General features: G+C 45.4%; 1 protein-coding gene across 3 annotated transcripts in view; it reads left to right on the top strand.

The window, feature by feature from the left end:
- Positions 1-17,697, top strand: part of CACNB4 (calcium voltage-gated channel auxiliary subunit beta 4) — a 216,805-nt gene that overhangs the window by 1,067 nt on the left and 198,041 nt on the right. For all 3 annotated transcript variants that reach the window (XR_008847118.1, XR_008847117.1, XM_056535300.1), the window contains exon 2: positions 1,781-1,864. Coding sequence is in view for 1 of the 3 variants with exons in the window: in XM_056535300.1 (XP_056391275.1) it covers positions 1,781-1,864 (84 nt within the window). In the remaining 2 variants the exon portion in view is untranslated. The remainder of the gene's footprint in view (positions 1-1,780; positions 1,865-17,697) is intronic.

Below are 17,697 nucleotides of genomic sequence, written 5' to 3'. Positions count from 1 at the left end.
TGGGAGGGGGGTTGGGTGGGGACTTTAGGATGCGTGGTTGACCAGGGTTTTGTCTCTGGTTTAAAAACTGTACTGCAACCGCAAAAGTTTTTTGTTTTTCTTTAATATGGACGTCAATGGGAAACGCACTTGTATACGGTTCCATACGGGAAACCATATACGGTTTTTACTTTGCGCATTTGCATCCTAAAGTCCCCACCCAACACCCCTCCCATTAAAAATGGACATTTTCAAAAACAAATGTTGTTTTTTTAAATAAAAAACGGAGGGAACCGTATGCACTTTTAAAAAGAAAACCAATGTAGAAGAAGAACAAGTGGCACTGCTAGTAACCACAGGGTCTAAAAACAAAGGATACACTTCGGAGGTATACAACAGATAGGTACTTGCACATGGGGTCCCATCGGAGGTGCTAGGTGAAACAGAACGATATCAGTAAAAGAGCAAACATAGAAAAAAACCACACCTGCACTCACCGCAAGGGTACCGCAATTCCGGCCTCACTCAAACAGTGCCTACAATCCACGATCGGGCATATCAGAAGTGGAGCGCTCAGAGAAGGCGACTGCCGGCGGTTTCACGCAATCACTATGCGCTTCATCCGGCCGGATGAAGCGCATAGTGATTGCGTGAAACCGCCGGCAGTCGCCTTCTCTGAGCGCTCCACTTCTGATATGCCCGATCGTGGATTGTAGGCACCGTTTGAGTGAGGCCGGAATTGCGGTACCCTTGCGGTGAGTGCAGGTGTGGTTTTTTTCTATGTTTGCACTTTTAAAAAGAGTATACAGTTTAAAAACGCATACGGTTAACCTTTTCCCATACGGTTCCATCCGTTTTTTTTGCCATGCGGTTTTCTTTAGAAAAACTGATTGAAAACAATATAGCAAAAACGTGGTGTGAACCCAACCTAATACCTTGGTCTGAAGCTGTGGTGCAAAACTTCAACTCCCAGCATGCCCGGACAGCCGTTGGCTGTCCGGGCATGCTGGGAGTTGAAGTTTTGCAACATCTATAGGGCCACAGTTTGAGACCACTGGTCTGTAGGAGGTCTACGTATGCATGTTCTCCTGTATATTGCTTGATTGGAAATATGAAAAAGTCACTCAGATCCCAATTCGAGTCTAGCAGATAGAGAGGAATGTTAGGGTGGGTTCACACCACGATTTTTCTCTACGGTTTCGCAGTACGTTTTTTTTTTTTTTTAAAGTATACAACCGTACAGAAAACCGTGGCCATAGACTTTCCATTCAAAACCATATTTGCCATAATTCATACGGTTGCATCAGGTTTTCAAACCATACGGTTTTTTACTTTTTTTTTATTTTTCCGGGAAAAAAAAAAAACCTGGCCTACCACGTTTTTTTGGTCCTGTTCAAAAACCGCATTTTAACCGTATACGGTTATTTTTAACATGGGACTCTATGAGAACCGTATGTTATTGCGGTTCTGTTCGGGTTTGTCCTATACGGTTTTTAAACCTAGTTTGCAAACCCCTCTTACTTCCCTTGAAATTTCAATAGAACAACTGAAACTTTATTGAAATTTTAAAGAAAACAACAATTTTTCAATATAAAAACCGTATACAACTGTTTGTAACCGGACTACTAATTTGTAACCGTTTTAAACAATACGGTTGATTTTTAAGGCATACGGTTGAGTACGGTTAGGTCCGTTTTTTTTAGAATACGTTTTTTAAAAAACTGTATAGAAAAATCGTGGTGTGAACCCACCCTTAGTCCGGTTTCGATGTGCTTAAGAGAATTTCCCTATTGTTGTTGAGGTGTCGAGAGGGACTGCTTCTAGGAGGAGTAGACTGAAGAGGTCCGATGGGAGTACCACCTCTACGAGCTTCATCCTAAGACAGGTAGGATGATATTATTATTAGTATGATGATTATTATTATTATTCATGGCTGGGATGTGCACACACAGACTCAAAAGGGGGCCCTTTAAAAGCACCTGCCCTATGATGCCCTCACTGATCGGGACCTTTGTGGGGTAATGCGGGTCCCATTCAGCTGACAAGACTGCCAGAGGTCCCTTATCTCATGAACTGTGTTGTGTTAACAAATGTGAGGTTCTTTTTTTTAAATAATGACAGGTGCCCTTTTTTTTCTACTTGAGCCCCTGCCTCCCAAATTGTCTGTGCACGTCCCAGATTCATGGATGCAGACATGAACGTTTATACGTGTGAAATATGAAGGGGGTGGGGGGAGGGGGGATAATATTTCCAGCTACTGATTTTCTATGATGCAAACATTGGCCATACGGGCACAGCTGGTGGTGGTGGAGGAGGTGGGAGGAGGAGAAGACCACTCTCTAAATAGGCCGTATAGCGGCTGGGAAGGAGGATGGAAACTGCAAAATGCTGAACACAAAGTACATGGCATCCCGCCTACGTCAGGGTTGGGGCTTTGCTTTTTCCCAGTTTGCCGGAGCCAGGAAGAAATGCTGGACCCTGGGTATATATATATATATATATATATATATATATATATATATATATATATATATATACATCTGTATTAGAAAGATATAACACGAACCCTGTTGAGTTAGATCATTTCAACTTCTGGATCTTCTGACCAAACTTGTATGTTTGCTCCTCATCTCCTCTTGTGATCCTTGAGTTGGTTCCTTCTGGGTTCTTTCTTACGGGGTCCTGTCACCTGCATCACCCATTATAAAAAGGGATACAGTCGGCCTGGACCCTAGCATTCTGGGGGTCCCAAACCGATCACATGGGTTTAAACGCATGAAGATAGGTAACGGAGCACTCACCCGGTAAAACGTCCCAGGTTGTCAATGACACATGATCATCTCTTGGTGGGGAGGCGGTGGATGGTTCGGGGGAGCTCAGATGCCGACCAAGGACCGTATCTCCCCCCGGACCATCCACCGCCTCCCCACCAAGAGATGATCATGCATCATTGACTACCTGCCAGCCTGGGATGTTTTACCGGGTGAGTGCTCCGTCACCTATCTTCATGAGTTTACACTTACCGTTATCTTGTTATTCGGCGTGAGCACCTCCCATGATCCCGGTTTAGTTACAGAATGCCCCTATAATCCCAATTCAGCAAGCGGGGATATTTTTAGCTATATTGGTGCCGATTTGTATTCTGTCTACTTCTGTTTGGTGTGGTACAATCACGTGGGTTGTTGCCTTAATAATACATATCCCTTTGACTTTGGTATGAAACATTGTCAGTTTTGCTCACGGGTACCTTCTGTAATTCTTTGTAGAGCTCGGCCTCAGCTTGCACTATAAAATTCAAAAAATCTCTGTAATAGATGGAAACCGTAAGAGAAGTTTTCTTTAATAGCCTTCTTAAAGGGGTACTCTGCCGAAAAACATCTTATCCCCTAGCCAAAGGACCTCCAGGCAGGCAGCGGTGTCTTCCGGAACACGGAAGCTTGGAGCTTCTGTGTTCGTGACCTCACGCCCCCTCCATTCATGTCTATGGGAGGGGGCGTGGCAGCTAGTAGGTAGCCGTCACGCCTCCTCCCATAGACATAAATAGAGGGGGCGTAGCGGATGTAGTCGCTTGTTATTCAACACGGAGGTGAGTTCGCTCTGTGCACGGAGACCTGGTGTGCTGTGCTGGACCCCCGCGGGACCCCCCGCGATCAGACATCTTATCTCCTATCCTTTGGATACGGGATAAGATTTTTTTTGGCGGAGTACCCCTTTAAGTGTTTGTGGGCTGTTATGTGGGCAATTCCTTCTTTGTGTAGAGGGTCATGGCTATATGCACTAATCCAAGAGGGTCCTTTTGGTTTTTGCAGCACCCCCCACAGGTGAAACAAGGTATTACACAATCTCCATTCAAATTATTGATTATATGCATAATTGAGGAATGGTCCTCCAAAGCGAGAGACAACGTTTTTATCCATTCTTCACTCGGGCCAAGTGATGAGGAAGCAGATGAACCCCACTTTATTAACTCTGAATTCACCAATAGTTTATATGGATTTTTTTTTTTTTTTTAACTATACAACCCTATTAAACATTTTAGGGACCCTCTCCTAGTGTCCCCTTGTTAATGTTCTTTTTTAATGTTTTTATCATTTTCAAGTGTTTACTGCACTGCCAAATTACTGTATATCTTTGATACAATTGAAACCTGGCATGGTTGGACTGCTCCACCAGGATTTCATAGAATCCTCTAATGGGCCCAGATTCCTAAAGGGGTTGTGCGCCGCCCTGCAGTTTGGAGCTCCGCTCGCAGCGTCCGGAAGTTCATTACTCCGAACACTGTGTGCGGGGTCCGTGTTCGCGCCCGCCCCCTCGTAACGTCACACCCGGCCCCTTGTGACATCACGCCCGCCCCCTCAACCAAAGTCTATGGGAAGGGGGCGTGACAGCGGTCGCGCCCCCTTCCCATAAACTTTCATTGAGGGGGCGGGCGTGATGTCACAAGGGGCCGGGTGTGACGTTACGAGGGGGCGGGCGCGAACACGGAAGCCCGCACACAGTGTTCGGAGTAATGAACTTCTGGACGCTGCGAGCGGAGCTCCGAAAGGCAGGGCAGCGCACAACCCCTTTAACACAATAGGGGGCCCTAAGGCTGGGATTATATGGCAGAATGTGGACATTCCGCAGCAGCAGAGTCCTATTGGTTTCAATGGGATTCTGCTGCTCTGTTCACACGGCAGATGATGCTGGAAATCCTGATTCCGGCATCCGTAAAAATATTGAACATGATCAATGTTTTTGTGGATTCTGCAAGGGAATGCATTGCCGTCTATGAGACGGCTCATTTCTCAGCGCTCCTAGTGCCAGCATGTTCTTCAGGCGCTCCGCTGTCTGTGGTATGCAGGGCCGGTTTTGCCTATAGGCAAAATGGGCAGCCGCCTAGAGCACCCTCTTTATGGGGGCGCCACTCTGCCTTCTGCAAGAAAGTTAGTAGCCAGCCAGCATCCGAAGCATCCACCGCTTATTCGAAGCACCCGTCCAGCCAGCCCCCCGGTACCATGATAATCTGCATTCTTCAGCCTGCTGGAGGAGCACAGTGCCACCTCAGAGTCCTGACATTGTGCCCGCCTCAATACATCCGTCCCCATGAGGAGGAGGTTTGCTACAGTCAGTCACCCCAGTAGTAAGGTGGAGCGTGTCACAGGGCAGAGCCAATGGGCCGGGTCAACGGGTGTCAAAATTAGCTTTCGCCTAGGGTGGCAAACATCCATTCACCAGCCCTGGTGGTGCATCCGCACAGAAAATTTAGCCTAAAGGTCCAGTAGTAGACAACCTTACATGGAGTAGACTTTGGAGTCAATCGATTGTCACGAGGGTCTGGTTTGTGTGGGATGATTCTAAAATAACCTATTAGACCAGTTGTCTCCAAACTGTGGACATCCAGCTTTTGAAAAACTACAACTCCCACCATGCCCGGACAGCCAACGGCTGTCCGGGCATGGTGGGAGTTGTAGTTTTTCAAAAGCTGGATGTCCACAGTTTGGAGACCATTTTATAACCCCAGTCCAAAACTGTGTCCGTAAACCAATTCTGGTGTATTCTGTCACATGGTGCCAACTTTTCCTAATTCCATGATATCTCTGGAGTCATTGTTGCACTAGATAAGACAAAAGTAGACCCCTGTTTTTGTTTCCAGCCCTGGGGACTACATAGTAAAATAGTCTCAAATGTATCTGAGCGTGGTGCGTATCCTCGACATATGGAACGTTTGCTGCATTACATTCCCATCCCGTACCGCCTGCGCTCCTCAGATGGCACTGCTGTGTTGATGGATGACTTGTGGTGCATTGGAGCCTCTACATGGTTCACTGAGCGGCGGCCTTGTGGAAGGTCTCCATTTAATATGGCTATCTTGACGTATCGGGGCCTTGGGATTCTTTCTGAACACAGTGTTGTACTATTGGGATACTATGACCTTGCTATGTTCTTGTGAACATCTTAAAGATAATAAGAAAAGATGGAAGATGGAAGAAACTGTTCCCATTTGACTAAAAATGTATACGCCGATGTATCTAAGCTGGAAGGGGTTCCCTTTTTTGGACAACCCCTAGTGCGCATCCGGCAACCAGATATGGAGGGAGAATTTTAAAACTACCTCCTGCCGTATCCCATTCATTTCAATTGGCCGACTGAAGTCAGCTAAAGACTCAAGTCAGGTCCTTTTCCGACAGATACGGTTTTGGGAGAGGACTAAAAACCAGAGCGGACCACGGTTTTCAGTCCGGTGCAAAAAACTGATGTGGTTGGTAAATGAGCCGATCGGAGTCACTAACTGATGGCGGTTAGCTCATTGAAATTAAAGGGGTACTCCACTGGAAAACATTTTCTTTTAAATCAACCGGGGCCGGAAAGTTAAACAGATTTATAAATGACTTCTATTAAAAAATCCTGATCCTTCCAGTACTTATCAGCTGCTGTATACTACAGAGGAAGTTCTTTTCTTTTTGAATTTCCTTTCTGTCTGACCACAGTTCTGTCTGCTGACACCTCTGTCCATTTTAGGAATTGTCCAGAATAGGAGCAAATCCCCATAGGAAACCTCTCCTGCTCAGAACAGTTCCTAAAATGGACAGAGAGCACTGTGGTCAGACAGGAAGGAAATTCAAAAAGAAAAGAACTTCCTCTGTAGTATGTAGCAGCTGATAAGTACTGAAAGGATTGGGATTTTTTGATAGAAGTAATTTACAAATCTGTTTAACTTTCTGGTACCAGTTGATTTAAAAGAAAAAAGGTTTTCACCGGAGTACCCCTTTAATGGGGCATGGCCGGGTCTAGCAGGGGGATATACGGCAGGAGGCAGTTTTTAAATTCTCCCTCTGTATCCGGCAGCTGGCTACGCAAAACAATGTGTGAATGCCCCCTAAGGGTAAGGTCCCATGTAGTGCTAATGCAGTGTATTTCACCCTGCGCAAAATGTACTGCGCAGCGGTAAATCCGCTGTGTATTCCGTGATGAGCATACACACTAGGCTACCAGGTGACAGCCCTGTGTTTTCAGTGAGTTTTGGGGGGCGAGGCCACACGTCACAGTCACGTGGGTGCACGACCCTACCCCTAAACCTCTTCTGAACACACAGGGATGCCGCCGCATAGTCCTGTGTATATGCTCATCGCAGAATACGCAACATATTTCCCACTGTGCAGCACGTTTTACGCCACTGTGTAAACGCTACATGGGACCGTTAGAAGATTTTAAAGCGGAATTCCAGGCAAAAACTTTTTTTTATATATATTAACTGGCTCCGGAAAGTTAAACAGATTTGTAAATTACTTCTATTAAAAAATCTTAATCCTTCCAATAGTTATTAGCTTCTGAAGTTTTCTGTCTAACTGCTCAATGATGATGTCACGTCCCGGGAGCTGTGCATGATGGGAAAATATCCCCATAGGAGCTGGACAGCTCCCGGGACGTGAGTCATCAGAAAGCAGTTAGACAGAAAACAGCAACTCAACTTCAGAAGCTAATAACTATTGGAAGGATTAAGATTTTTTAATTGAAGTAATTTACAAATCTGTTTAAATTCCTGGAGCCAGTTGATATATAAAAAAAAGTTTTTGCCTGGAATACCCCTTTAAAAACATCTGTGCGGCATCCACACAATACAGTCTCTGTGTGGCACCAGGGCAGCAAGTTATAAAACTTTGCACTGACTGAAAGTCACTAGATTGGCTTTTATGCATTTTTGTGTTGCTAGTGAGGTAAGTACAGTCCACTTAGGCAGAACTCTACTTTAGAGAGCCTAAACAGGTTGGTTTACTGTGATGTAGATACTCGATCAGACTTACAGCTGGCTTTAGGTAAGAGAGTGTAGAGTAACCCCTTGGGGGTCCTGGTGCCTTGCTGGTACTTGTGGTGCTTACACCAAACAGATTAATACACACTTGTGAGACGGAGGAAGGAATCCTGGTAGTTGGGGTCCTGTCAAGGTACTGAAGCCTTTTCTGCAAGGCCATGAACTTCCTCCTTGCAGGATGACCAGTTGAGAGATTAGATTTGAAGTAGGCCTCTCCTCAAAGCACACAACACACAGCACACCTGAGCTAGCTGTTATTCAGGAGCCACACTAGGGGGAACTGTTACTCTGCGTCTCTTCATATGGTTGCAGGAAAGCAAAAACTGGTGAAGGAATGCAAAGTGTGCTTTAAACCTTTAACCCTTAAAGAAGTTAGCAGCAGAACAGTAGAGTGTGGAACAAGGGAGAGGTGAGTATGCTGTGCGGCGGCTGAGAATTATAATAAGCCCTTATTGCAACAATAGGCCTGGTAGGACTTTAGTTCTAATATTTTACATTGTGTGGTGATGGCGGGACTGCGGGATGTAGTGGTGTAGGTGGATGGGGCAAGATGGTAACCCCAGGGGAAAGGTGTTATTAACCCCCTATGTTCATGACGCCAGAGTGGTTTTTGGGTACTGGAACCACATGAAGGGTATCTCCGCTATTCCAATGGCTAGGCAGTGAAAGGAGAGTCCAGAACCAAGTTATTGTTTAATGCAGGCTTTATTGAGGTCAGATAGGTGTTATTATCTTCACAGCTAGGCCAGAATCCCAGAGAGGTGGCCAGGAACACAGAAGGACCTTGCAGTTTGCTCGGACCAATTATACTTGTGATAGACTTTAGAATCTTGACTTTAAGCTGGACTTGAATATAGGTAGTAGTGACAGGAGACATAGACTTGACTAACTGGAATGACTGTAGATTTGAGGCCTTCCAGGTGCTGGACACTAGCACTGAGATCTCTGGTGTTTGCTGGTCTTAGTAAAGAGCACAAGTGCTAAGAGCAAAAGAGCTAAGGCTGGGTTCACACTACGTTTTTCAAATACGGTTCCCGCATAAGTTTTCATTAGTGAAAACGTATGGAACGGTATTGAAAACCGTATACATAGGCAAAGCATTGCAAACCGTATGCACCCTGATGCATACGGTTACGTACGGTTTGCTTGCAATACGTTTTTAAACAGTACTCCAAACCGTGTTTGACCATGGTTTTGACTCCAGTTTTAAAGCCGTATTGCAACCGCATACTTTTTTAACATGGACGTCAATGGGAAACGCACATGTATACGGTTCCATACGGCAAAACCGTATGCGTTTTTTCTTTGCACATGCGCATTTGCATCCTAAAGTCCCCACCCAAGACCCCTCCCATTAAAAATGGACAACATTTTCAAAAACTTATGTTTTTTTTAAAATAAAAACGAACAGAACAGTATGCACTTTTAAAAACAGGATACTGTTTAAAAACGGTTTACTTTTTCCCATACTGTTCCATCCGTTTTTTTCCCATACGGTTTTTGATAGAAAACGTATGCGGGAACCGTAGTTGAAAAACGTAGTGTGAACCCAGCCTAAGAGAGAGAATTGTAATGGCCGTCCCCTTATATAGAGGAGGGCTGAGCCAAAGCCCATTGGTCAAGCTGTGGGTCATGTGTTAAACTGGTGCCCTCTGGGTAACATCATGTGATAACATGACATATGACATTTCACAGGTCCTTTAGACATTTACTGGAGTCCTCCAAAGGTCCTTTATACTGACTATACATTGATACACTGACTATAATCCTATGACAATAAATTACACTATAATAAGAGCAGGGGAGACACTGCAGGAGAGCCCCCAGGTCACTGAGGGACTCAACCTGACAGGGCCTAAGTGTAGTGCAGGACCATGTCCTGTACTTGGACATTACAATTGTATGAACCAAGAAGAGCAGGATGAACAGAGAGATTGATAGGAAACTATCTCTGAACAACACAGAAACTCCGGCACTGCGTGATAGTGAAATGCAACGGTGCTTAACTTGCAACAACAACAAAGCAAATAGAGGCATATAAGATGAAAGTGGCACTCACCCTTGAATGGCAATTGTCATCTTTATAACGAAAAGACAGAGCAGGGGATGGTACAGATGACAGGAGCATCCATGAAAGGGAAAAGTGGCACTCACCCTGGAATGGCAATGTTAACCTTAATTCTTCCTAAACCATGCATAAGGACAAGACAGAGCAGGGGATGGTAGAGATGACAGGGGCGTTTGGGACAGCCGTATCATGCATGACGACGCACTTCCTCTTGCCTTCGGCAAGAGGAAGTGCGTCATCATGCACGAAACGGCTGTCCCAAACGCCCCTGTCATCTCTACCATCCCCTGCTCTGTCTTGTCATTATGCACTGTTTATAAAGAAAAATGGTGAACATTGCCATTCCAGGGTGAGTGCCACTTTTATTTTATATACCGGTACCACTATTGATAGGAAACTGCTGCATTAAAAATAATTCTTGAAGGACATGGAAAAAAAACTGTGTGGGAGTTGTCTTAAAGTGTTCTTTATATGTTGTACCTATGTGTAAAAAATCGCTTACACCAGCTTCTTATTTGTTGACCTTAGCCGTGGAGCTTATATGGAGGGAGCAATCACTAACTAGTCATTTGGAACCTTAGAAATATATTTCTGTCAGGTGGGGAAACCATACGGGTTCAGGATTGATTAAATAATCTGTCGAGTGTTGTGCACAAGCGGGCGCGCTGTCGCTCAACCTTGATGATGTCACAACATCTATTTTTAGAATATTGTGTGTTTGTGTGTGTGTGTGTGTGGGGGGGGGGGTATACTACAATTCGCTGCACGCGGTGGTCAGAATGACAAATAGGTTATATTCACATTTTCACTTTAGAAAATGTTATTTTACCTCCGGGGAATTTCTTTCAGAGTCGTTAAGGCCTTGTATGAGTAATCGCCAGTAGGTGTCTGTGCTGAGGAACAATATCATTGTGTTACGGATGACCGAGTACTGACACCTGGTTTACAGGGGTACTCTGGTGTGGAAAAAAAAAATGTTCAATCAACTGGTGCCAGAAAGTTGAACAGATTTGTAAATTACTTTTATTTAAAAATCCTAATCCTTCCAGTACTTATCAGCTGCTGTATGCTCCAGAGGAAGTTGTGTAGTTCTTTCCAGTCGGACTGCAGTGCTCTCTGCTGACACCTCTGTCCATGTCAGGAACTGTCCAGAGCAGCAGAGGTTTGCTATGGGGATTTACTCCTGCTCTGGACAGTTCCTGAGATGGACAGAGGTGTCACCAGAGAGCACTGTGGTCAGAAAGAAAGTAAATTAAAAAAGAAAAGAACTTCCTCTGTAGTATACAACAGCTGACAAGTACTAGAAGGGTCAAGATTTTTTTTAATAGAAGTAATTTACAAATCTGTTTAACTTTAGTTGATTTAAAAAAAAAAAGTTTAAAGTTCTCCCTTTAAAATTCCATTTTAATAATACTTTATATTCTTTTTTTCTCTTTCTCATAAACAGTGCCACTCTTTGGGGCCATTCACACCATGTTTTGGCCACATGTCGCATGTATACATCAGAAACCGGTCAAAAAGGTTTTTTGATGTATACTGCAATGTATTCATGATGGGCCTATTAATAATAATCGACCGAATGGGGTTAATAGTAACTGAGTTTGGGCCAAATTCTGAATGTATACTTTGTCTGTGTGGGACTTATCCGTAATTAAAAAGAAAACATAAACAGTGCCACAACTGATCATAGGTTGTGTATGGTATTACAGTTATGCACCATTCACTTCAAATGAACTGAACTGCAATACCACACACAAACTGAGGACAAGGGTGGCGCTGTTTATTGAAGAAAGCAGCTAATCCCAGCTAACCCCTATAAAAGCCTTGGTCTACTGCGCTTTTGAGTCCCGCACAAAGCATAAGCTTGGGAAGTGGACAGAGTATAGAGACAGAAAATGGGCCTGTCAGGCGACCATTATGTGGGTATTTACAGGTGTCCCTGGGGCAGACCTTATATGTTTAGATTTTGGCAATTTATGTAATGTGCTTAATAAACAGCAATAATAGGTAGGAGGAACATTGCAGACAAAGACCCACATTTATCACTTCATGGGTACGTTCACACTGCGGAATTCCAGTGGAATTCTGAGTAGAATTCCACACAGTGAACAGTACCACAGTGTGAATGGGTCTTCCGTGGACAATTCCACCGCTGATATTGTTACGCGCAAAGAAAGAACATGTTCAATTTTTGCCCGGAAATTCCACGAGTACTGCATAATGGTGATGGCACAGTGCCCCGCGATCCTACAGCCGAAGTACTGCCTGATGGAATCTCCACTTGCGGAATTCCATGAGCGGAGATTCCGCAGTGTGAACATATAACCTTATGACTGAAACCAAAACTGCTTGGTGTTGCCCATAGCAACCAATTACAACTCATCTTTCATATCCTAACAAGCTCTGGTAAAATACATTCTGAGCTGTGATCGGTTGCTATGGGCAACACCAGACAGATTTCTAAAAATTACGTTAATTTTAAAGTGTACCTGCCGGACAAGAAGGGCTCTGTACACTGAGGACAAGCAGGGCTCTGTACACTGAGGACAAGCAGGGCTCTGTGCACTGAGGACAAGCAGGGCTCTGTGCACTGAGGACAAGCAGGGCTCTGTGCACTGAGGACAAGCAGGGCTCTGTGCACTGAGGACAAGCAGGGCTCTGTACACTGAGGAAAAGCTGGGATCTGTACATTGAGGACAAGCAGGGCTCTGTACACTGAGGACAAGCAGGGCTCTGTACACTGAGGACAAGCAGGGCTCTGTACCTGAGGAAAAGCAGGGATCTGTACACTGAGGACAAGCAGGGCTCTGTACACTGAGGAAAAGCTGGGATCTGTACACTGAGAACAAGCAGGGCTCTGTACACTGAGGACAAGCAGGGCTCTGTGCACTGAGGACAAGCAGGGCTCTGTGCACTGAGGACAAGCAGGGCTCTGTGCACTGAGAACAAGCAGGGCTCTGTGCACTGAGGACAAGCATGGCTCTGTGCACTGAGGAAAAGATGGGATCTGTACACTGAGGACAAGCAGGGCTCTGTACACTGAGGACAAGCAGGGCTCTGTACACTGAGGACAAGCAGGGCTCTGTACACTGAGGACAAGCAGGGCTCTGTACACTGAGGACAAGCAGGGCTCTGTACACTGAGGACAAGCAGGGCTGTGTACACTGAGGACAAGCAGGGCTCTGTACACTGAGGAAAAGCTGGGATCTGTACACTGAGGACAAGCAGGGCTCTGTACACTGAGAAAAAGCAGGGCTCTGTACACTGAGGACAAGCAGGGCTCTGTACACTGAGGACAAGCAGGGCTCTGTGCACTGAGGACAAGCAGGGCTCTTTGCACTGAGGACAAGCAGGGCTCTGTACACTGAGGACAAGCAGGGCTCTGTACACTGAGGAAAAGCTGGGATCTGTACACTGAGGACAAGCAGGGCTCTGTACACTGAGGACAAGCACGGCTCTGTACACTGAGGACAAGCAGGGCTCTGTGCACTGAGGACAAGCAGGGCTCTGTGCACTGAGGACAAGCAGGGCTCTGTGCACTGAGGACAAGCAGGGCTCTGTGCACTGAGGACAAGCAGGGCTCTGTGCACTGAGGACAAGCAGGGCTCTGTGCACTGAGGACAAGCAGGGCTCTGTACACTGAGGACAAGCAGGGCTCTGTACGCTGAGGACAAGCAGGGCTCTGTACGCTGAGGACAAGCAGGGCTCTGTACGCTGAGGACAAGCAGGGCTCTGTACGCTGAGGACAAGCAGGGCTCTGTACACTGAGGACAAGCAGGGCTCTGTACACTGAGGACAAGCAGGGCTCTGTACACAGAGGAAAAGCTGGGATCTGTACACTGAGGACAAGCAGGGCTCTGTACACTGAGAAAAAGCAGGGCTCTGTACACTGAGAAAAAGCAGGGCTCTGTACACTGAGGACAAGCAGGGCTCTGTGCACTGAGGACAAGCAGGGCTCTTTGCACTGAGGACAAGCAGGGCTCTGTGCACTGAGGACAAGCAGGGCTCTGTACACTGAGGACAAGCAGGGCTCTGTACACTGAGGAAAAGCTGGGATCTGTACACTGAGGACAAGCAGGGCTCTGTACACTGAGGACAAGCACGGCTCTGTACACTGAGGACAAGCAGGGCTCTGTGCACTGAGGACAAGCAGGGCTCTGTGCGCTGAGGACAAGCAGGGCTCTGTGCGCTGAGGACAAGCAGGGCTCTGTACGCTGAGGACAAGCAGGGCTCTGTACGCTGAGGACAAGCAGGGCTCTGTACGCTGAGGACAAGCAGGGCTCTGTACGCTGAGGACAAGCAGGGCTCTGTACACTGAGAACAAGCAGGGCTCTGTGTACTGAGGGCAAACAGGGCTCTGTGTACTGAGGGCAAGCAGGGCTCTGTACACTGAAGACAAGCAGGGATCTGTACACTGAGGACAAGCAGGGCTCCGTACACTGAGGAAAAGCTGGGATCTGTACACTGAGGACAAGCAGGGCTCTGTACACTGAGGACAAGCAGGGCTCTGTACACTGAGGACAAGCAGGGCTCTGTGCACTGAGGACAAGCAGGGCTCTGTGCACTGAGGACAAGCAGGGCTCTGTGCACTGAGGACAAGGAGGGCTCTGTGCACTGAGGACAAGCAGGGCTCTGTACACTGAGGAAAATCTGGGATCTGTACACTGAGGACAAGCAGGGCTCTGTACACTGAAGACAAGCAGGGCTCTGTACACTGAGGACAAGCAGGGCTCTGTACACTGAGGAAAAGCTGGGTTCTGTACACTGAGGACAAGCAGGGCTCTGTACACTGAGAAAAAGCAGGGCTCTGTGCACTGAAGACAAGCAGGGCTCTTTGCACTGAGGACAAGCAGGGCTCTGTGCACTGAGGACAAGCAGGGCTCTGTACACTGAGGACAAGCAGGGCTCTGTACGCTGAGGACAAGCAGGGCTCTGTACACTGAGGACAAGCAGGGCTCTGTACGCTGAGGATAAGCAGGGATCTGTACACTGAGGACAAGCAGGGCTCTATACACTGAGAACAAGCAGGGCTCTGTGTACTGAGGGCAAGCAGGGCTCTGTACACTGAAGACAAGCAGGGCTCTGTGTACTGAGGGCAAGCAGGGCTCTGTACACTGAGGACAAGCAGGGCTCTGTACACTGAGGACAAGCAGGGCTCTGTACACTGAGGACAAGCAGGACTCTGGACAATGAGGACAAGCAGGACTCTGTACAAAGAGGACAAGTATATTACAAATATACCTGTAAAGACGGAGAAGGAAGCTATAGCTATATAGTTATATGCGGCAGGGAGCAGAGAGACAGCGCCCCTTATAGGCATTTAGGTGCCTAATATGAAATGCGATGCACCACATTCATTTTTCATGAAATTGAATATGCTATTGGAGGTACATGGTGCACTGTGCAGGTACTGATACTGGTAATACACAAGATGCATGCCAGTCTTTACTGTGGCAAGTAGAACGTTTTTTTTTTTCCGTAGCTGTATAAGTCTGAATGGAAAGTGGAGACCTGTAGGGAAAATACATAGTGTGAAGCCCCAAATATAGCATCTGATGTGTGAAAAAAAATAAGATTTAAATAGAAAAGAACAGAGAAACAAAGGTGTGAATCCACATCATCTCTGTGCGAGCTTCATTTATAGCTCTGGGAATCTGGGGCATAAGCCTGGGCAGGTTTGGACCAGTGCCCTGAATTTCCAGGTGGGCATCATTGTCCACTGTATGGGGGGGATTTAAAAAGACTGGTGTACATTTTCAACGGCTTTAGAGCACAAATGTCGCAGAGAAAGTTGCGCCAAATTTCTGAAATGTCGCACAGACTTTGATCAATTTCGCAGGCGCTGAATCAAAGTAAATGATGCTTTATTTTACGCAATCAAAAAGTCGCAGATTAAGTGGCGGCCGTGCGAACATTGTATGAAATGTCGCATGGCCCTTAATACCATTGTCACATGGAGCCATTTTGATAGTTCAATAGCAGTGGTCTTCAACCTGCGGACCTCCAGATGTTGCAAAACTAAAACTCCCAGCATGCCCGGACAGCCGTTGGCTGTCCGGACATGCTGGGAGTTGTAGTTTTGCAACATCTGGAGGTCCGCAGGTTGAAGACCACTGTTCTATAGGGTTGATCTGCCCTGTGATAACTTCTAAATCTGGCCTGTACGACATTTTAGCGACATTTTACAAAAAGTTGCACATGATAAATCAGTGACCACTGCACAAAGTGCTCGAAATAAGAAAACTTCATGGTAATGAAATGTAAACGTTCTAAATGGAATGTCGCAGAAAGCAAATTTAGACAAAAAACTGCCTATATGGTTTGATAAATTTCCCTCTATGTGCAGAAATAAATACACAAGATGCAGTAATAGTTAAATACTTTAGTGGAGCAGTGATCTGGCAGCTAGATCACACTGACCTTCGTCAGGGTCCCATTCTGGTGTCTTAAAGGGGTTATCCAGGAAAATCTTTTTTTTTTTTTTTATATATCAACTGGCTCCAGAAAGTTAAAGAGATTTGTTAATTACTTCTATTAAAAAAATCTTAATCCTTTCCGCACTTATGAGCTTCTGAAGTTAAGGTTGTTATTTTCTGTCTAAGTGATCTCTGATGACACGTGTCTCGGGAACCGCCCAGTTTAGAAGAGGTTTGCTATGGGGATTTGCTTCTAAACTGGGCGTTTCCCGAGACACGTGTCATCAGAGAGCACTTAGACAGAAGAGAACAATCTTAACTTCAGAAGCTCATAAGTACTGAAAGGATTAAGATTTTTTAATAGAAGTAATTTACAAATCTGTTTAACTTTCTGGAGCCAGTTGATATATAAAAAAAAAAAGTTTTTTCCTGGATAACCCCTTAAGGACCAGGCCATTTTACACCTTAGGACCAGAGCGTTTTTTGCACATCCGACCACTGTCCCTTTAAACATTAATAACTCTGAAATGCTTTTAGTTATCATTCTGATTCTGAGATTGTTTTTTCGTGACATATTCTACTTTAACATGGTGGTAAATTTTTGTGGTAACTTGCATCCCAAAATTTGATGAAAAAATTGAAAATTTAGCTTTTTTCTAACTTTGAAGCTCTCTGCTTGTAAGGAAAATGGATATTCCAAATTAAAACATTTTTTTTTCACATTTCCAATATGTCTACTTTATGTTTGCATCATAAAATTGACGAGTTTTTACTTTTGGAAGACACCAGAGGGCTTCAAAGTTCAGCAGCAATTTTTAAATTTTTCACAAAATTTTCAAACTCACTATTTTTCAGGGACCAGTTCAGGTTTGAAGTGGATTTGAAGGGTCTTCATATTGGAAATACCCCATAAATGACCCCATTATAAAAACAACACCCCCCAAAGTATTCAAAATGACATTCAGTAAGTGTGTTAACCTTTTAGGTGTTTCACAGGAATAGCAGCAAAGTGAAGGAGAAAATTCACAATCTTCATTTTTTACACTTGCATGTTCTTGTAGACCCAATTTTGGAATTTTTACAAGGGGTAAAAGAAGAAAATGTATACTTATATTTGTAGCCCGATTTCTCTCGAGTAAGCAGATACATCATATGTTATATGTAAAGTGTTCGGCGGGCGCAGTAGAGGGCTCAGAAGGGAAGGAGCGACAAGGGGATTTTGGAGAGTACGTTTTTCTGAAATGGTTTTTGGGGGGCATGTTGCATTTAGGAAGCCCCTATGGTGCCAGAACAACAAAAAAAAACACATGGCATACCATTTTGGAACCCCATCTCTTTTGAGTATGGAGGTACCCCATAAGTTGACCTGAAGTGCACTACGGGCGAGCTACAATGCTCAGAAGAGAAGGAGTCATTTTTGGCTTTTTGAGAGCAAATTTTGC

Source organism: Hyla sarda, chromosome 8 (genome assembly GCF_029499605.1).
Source record: "Hyla sarda isolate aHylSar1 chromosome 8, aHylSar1.hap1, whole genome shotgun sequence".
Taxonomy (NCBI): Eukaryota; Metazoa; Chordata; class Amphibia; order Anura; family Hylidae; genus Hyla; species Hyla sarda.
This window is presented reverse-complemented; position numbering and strand designations above follow the sequence as displayed.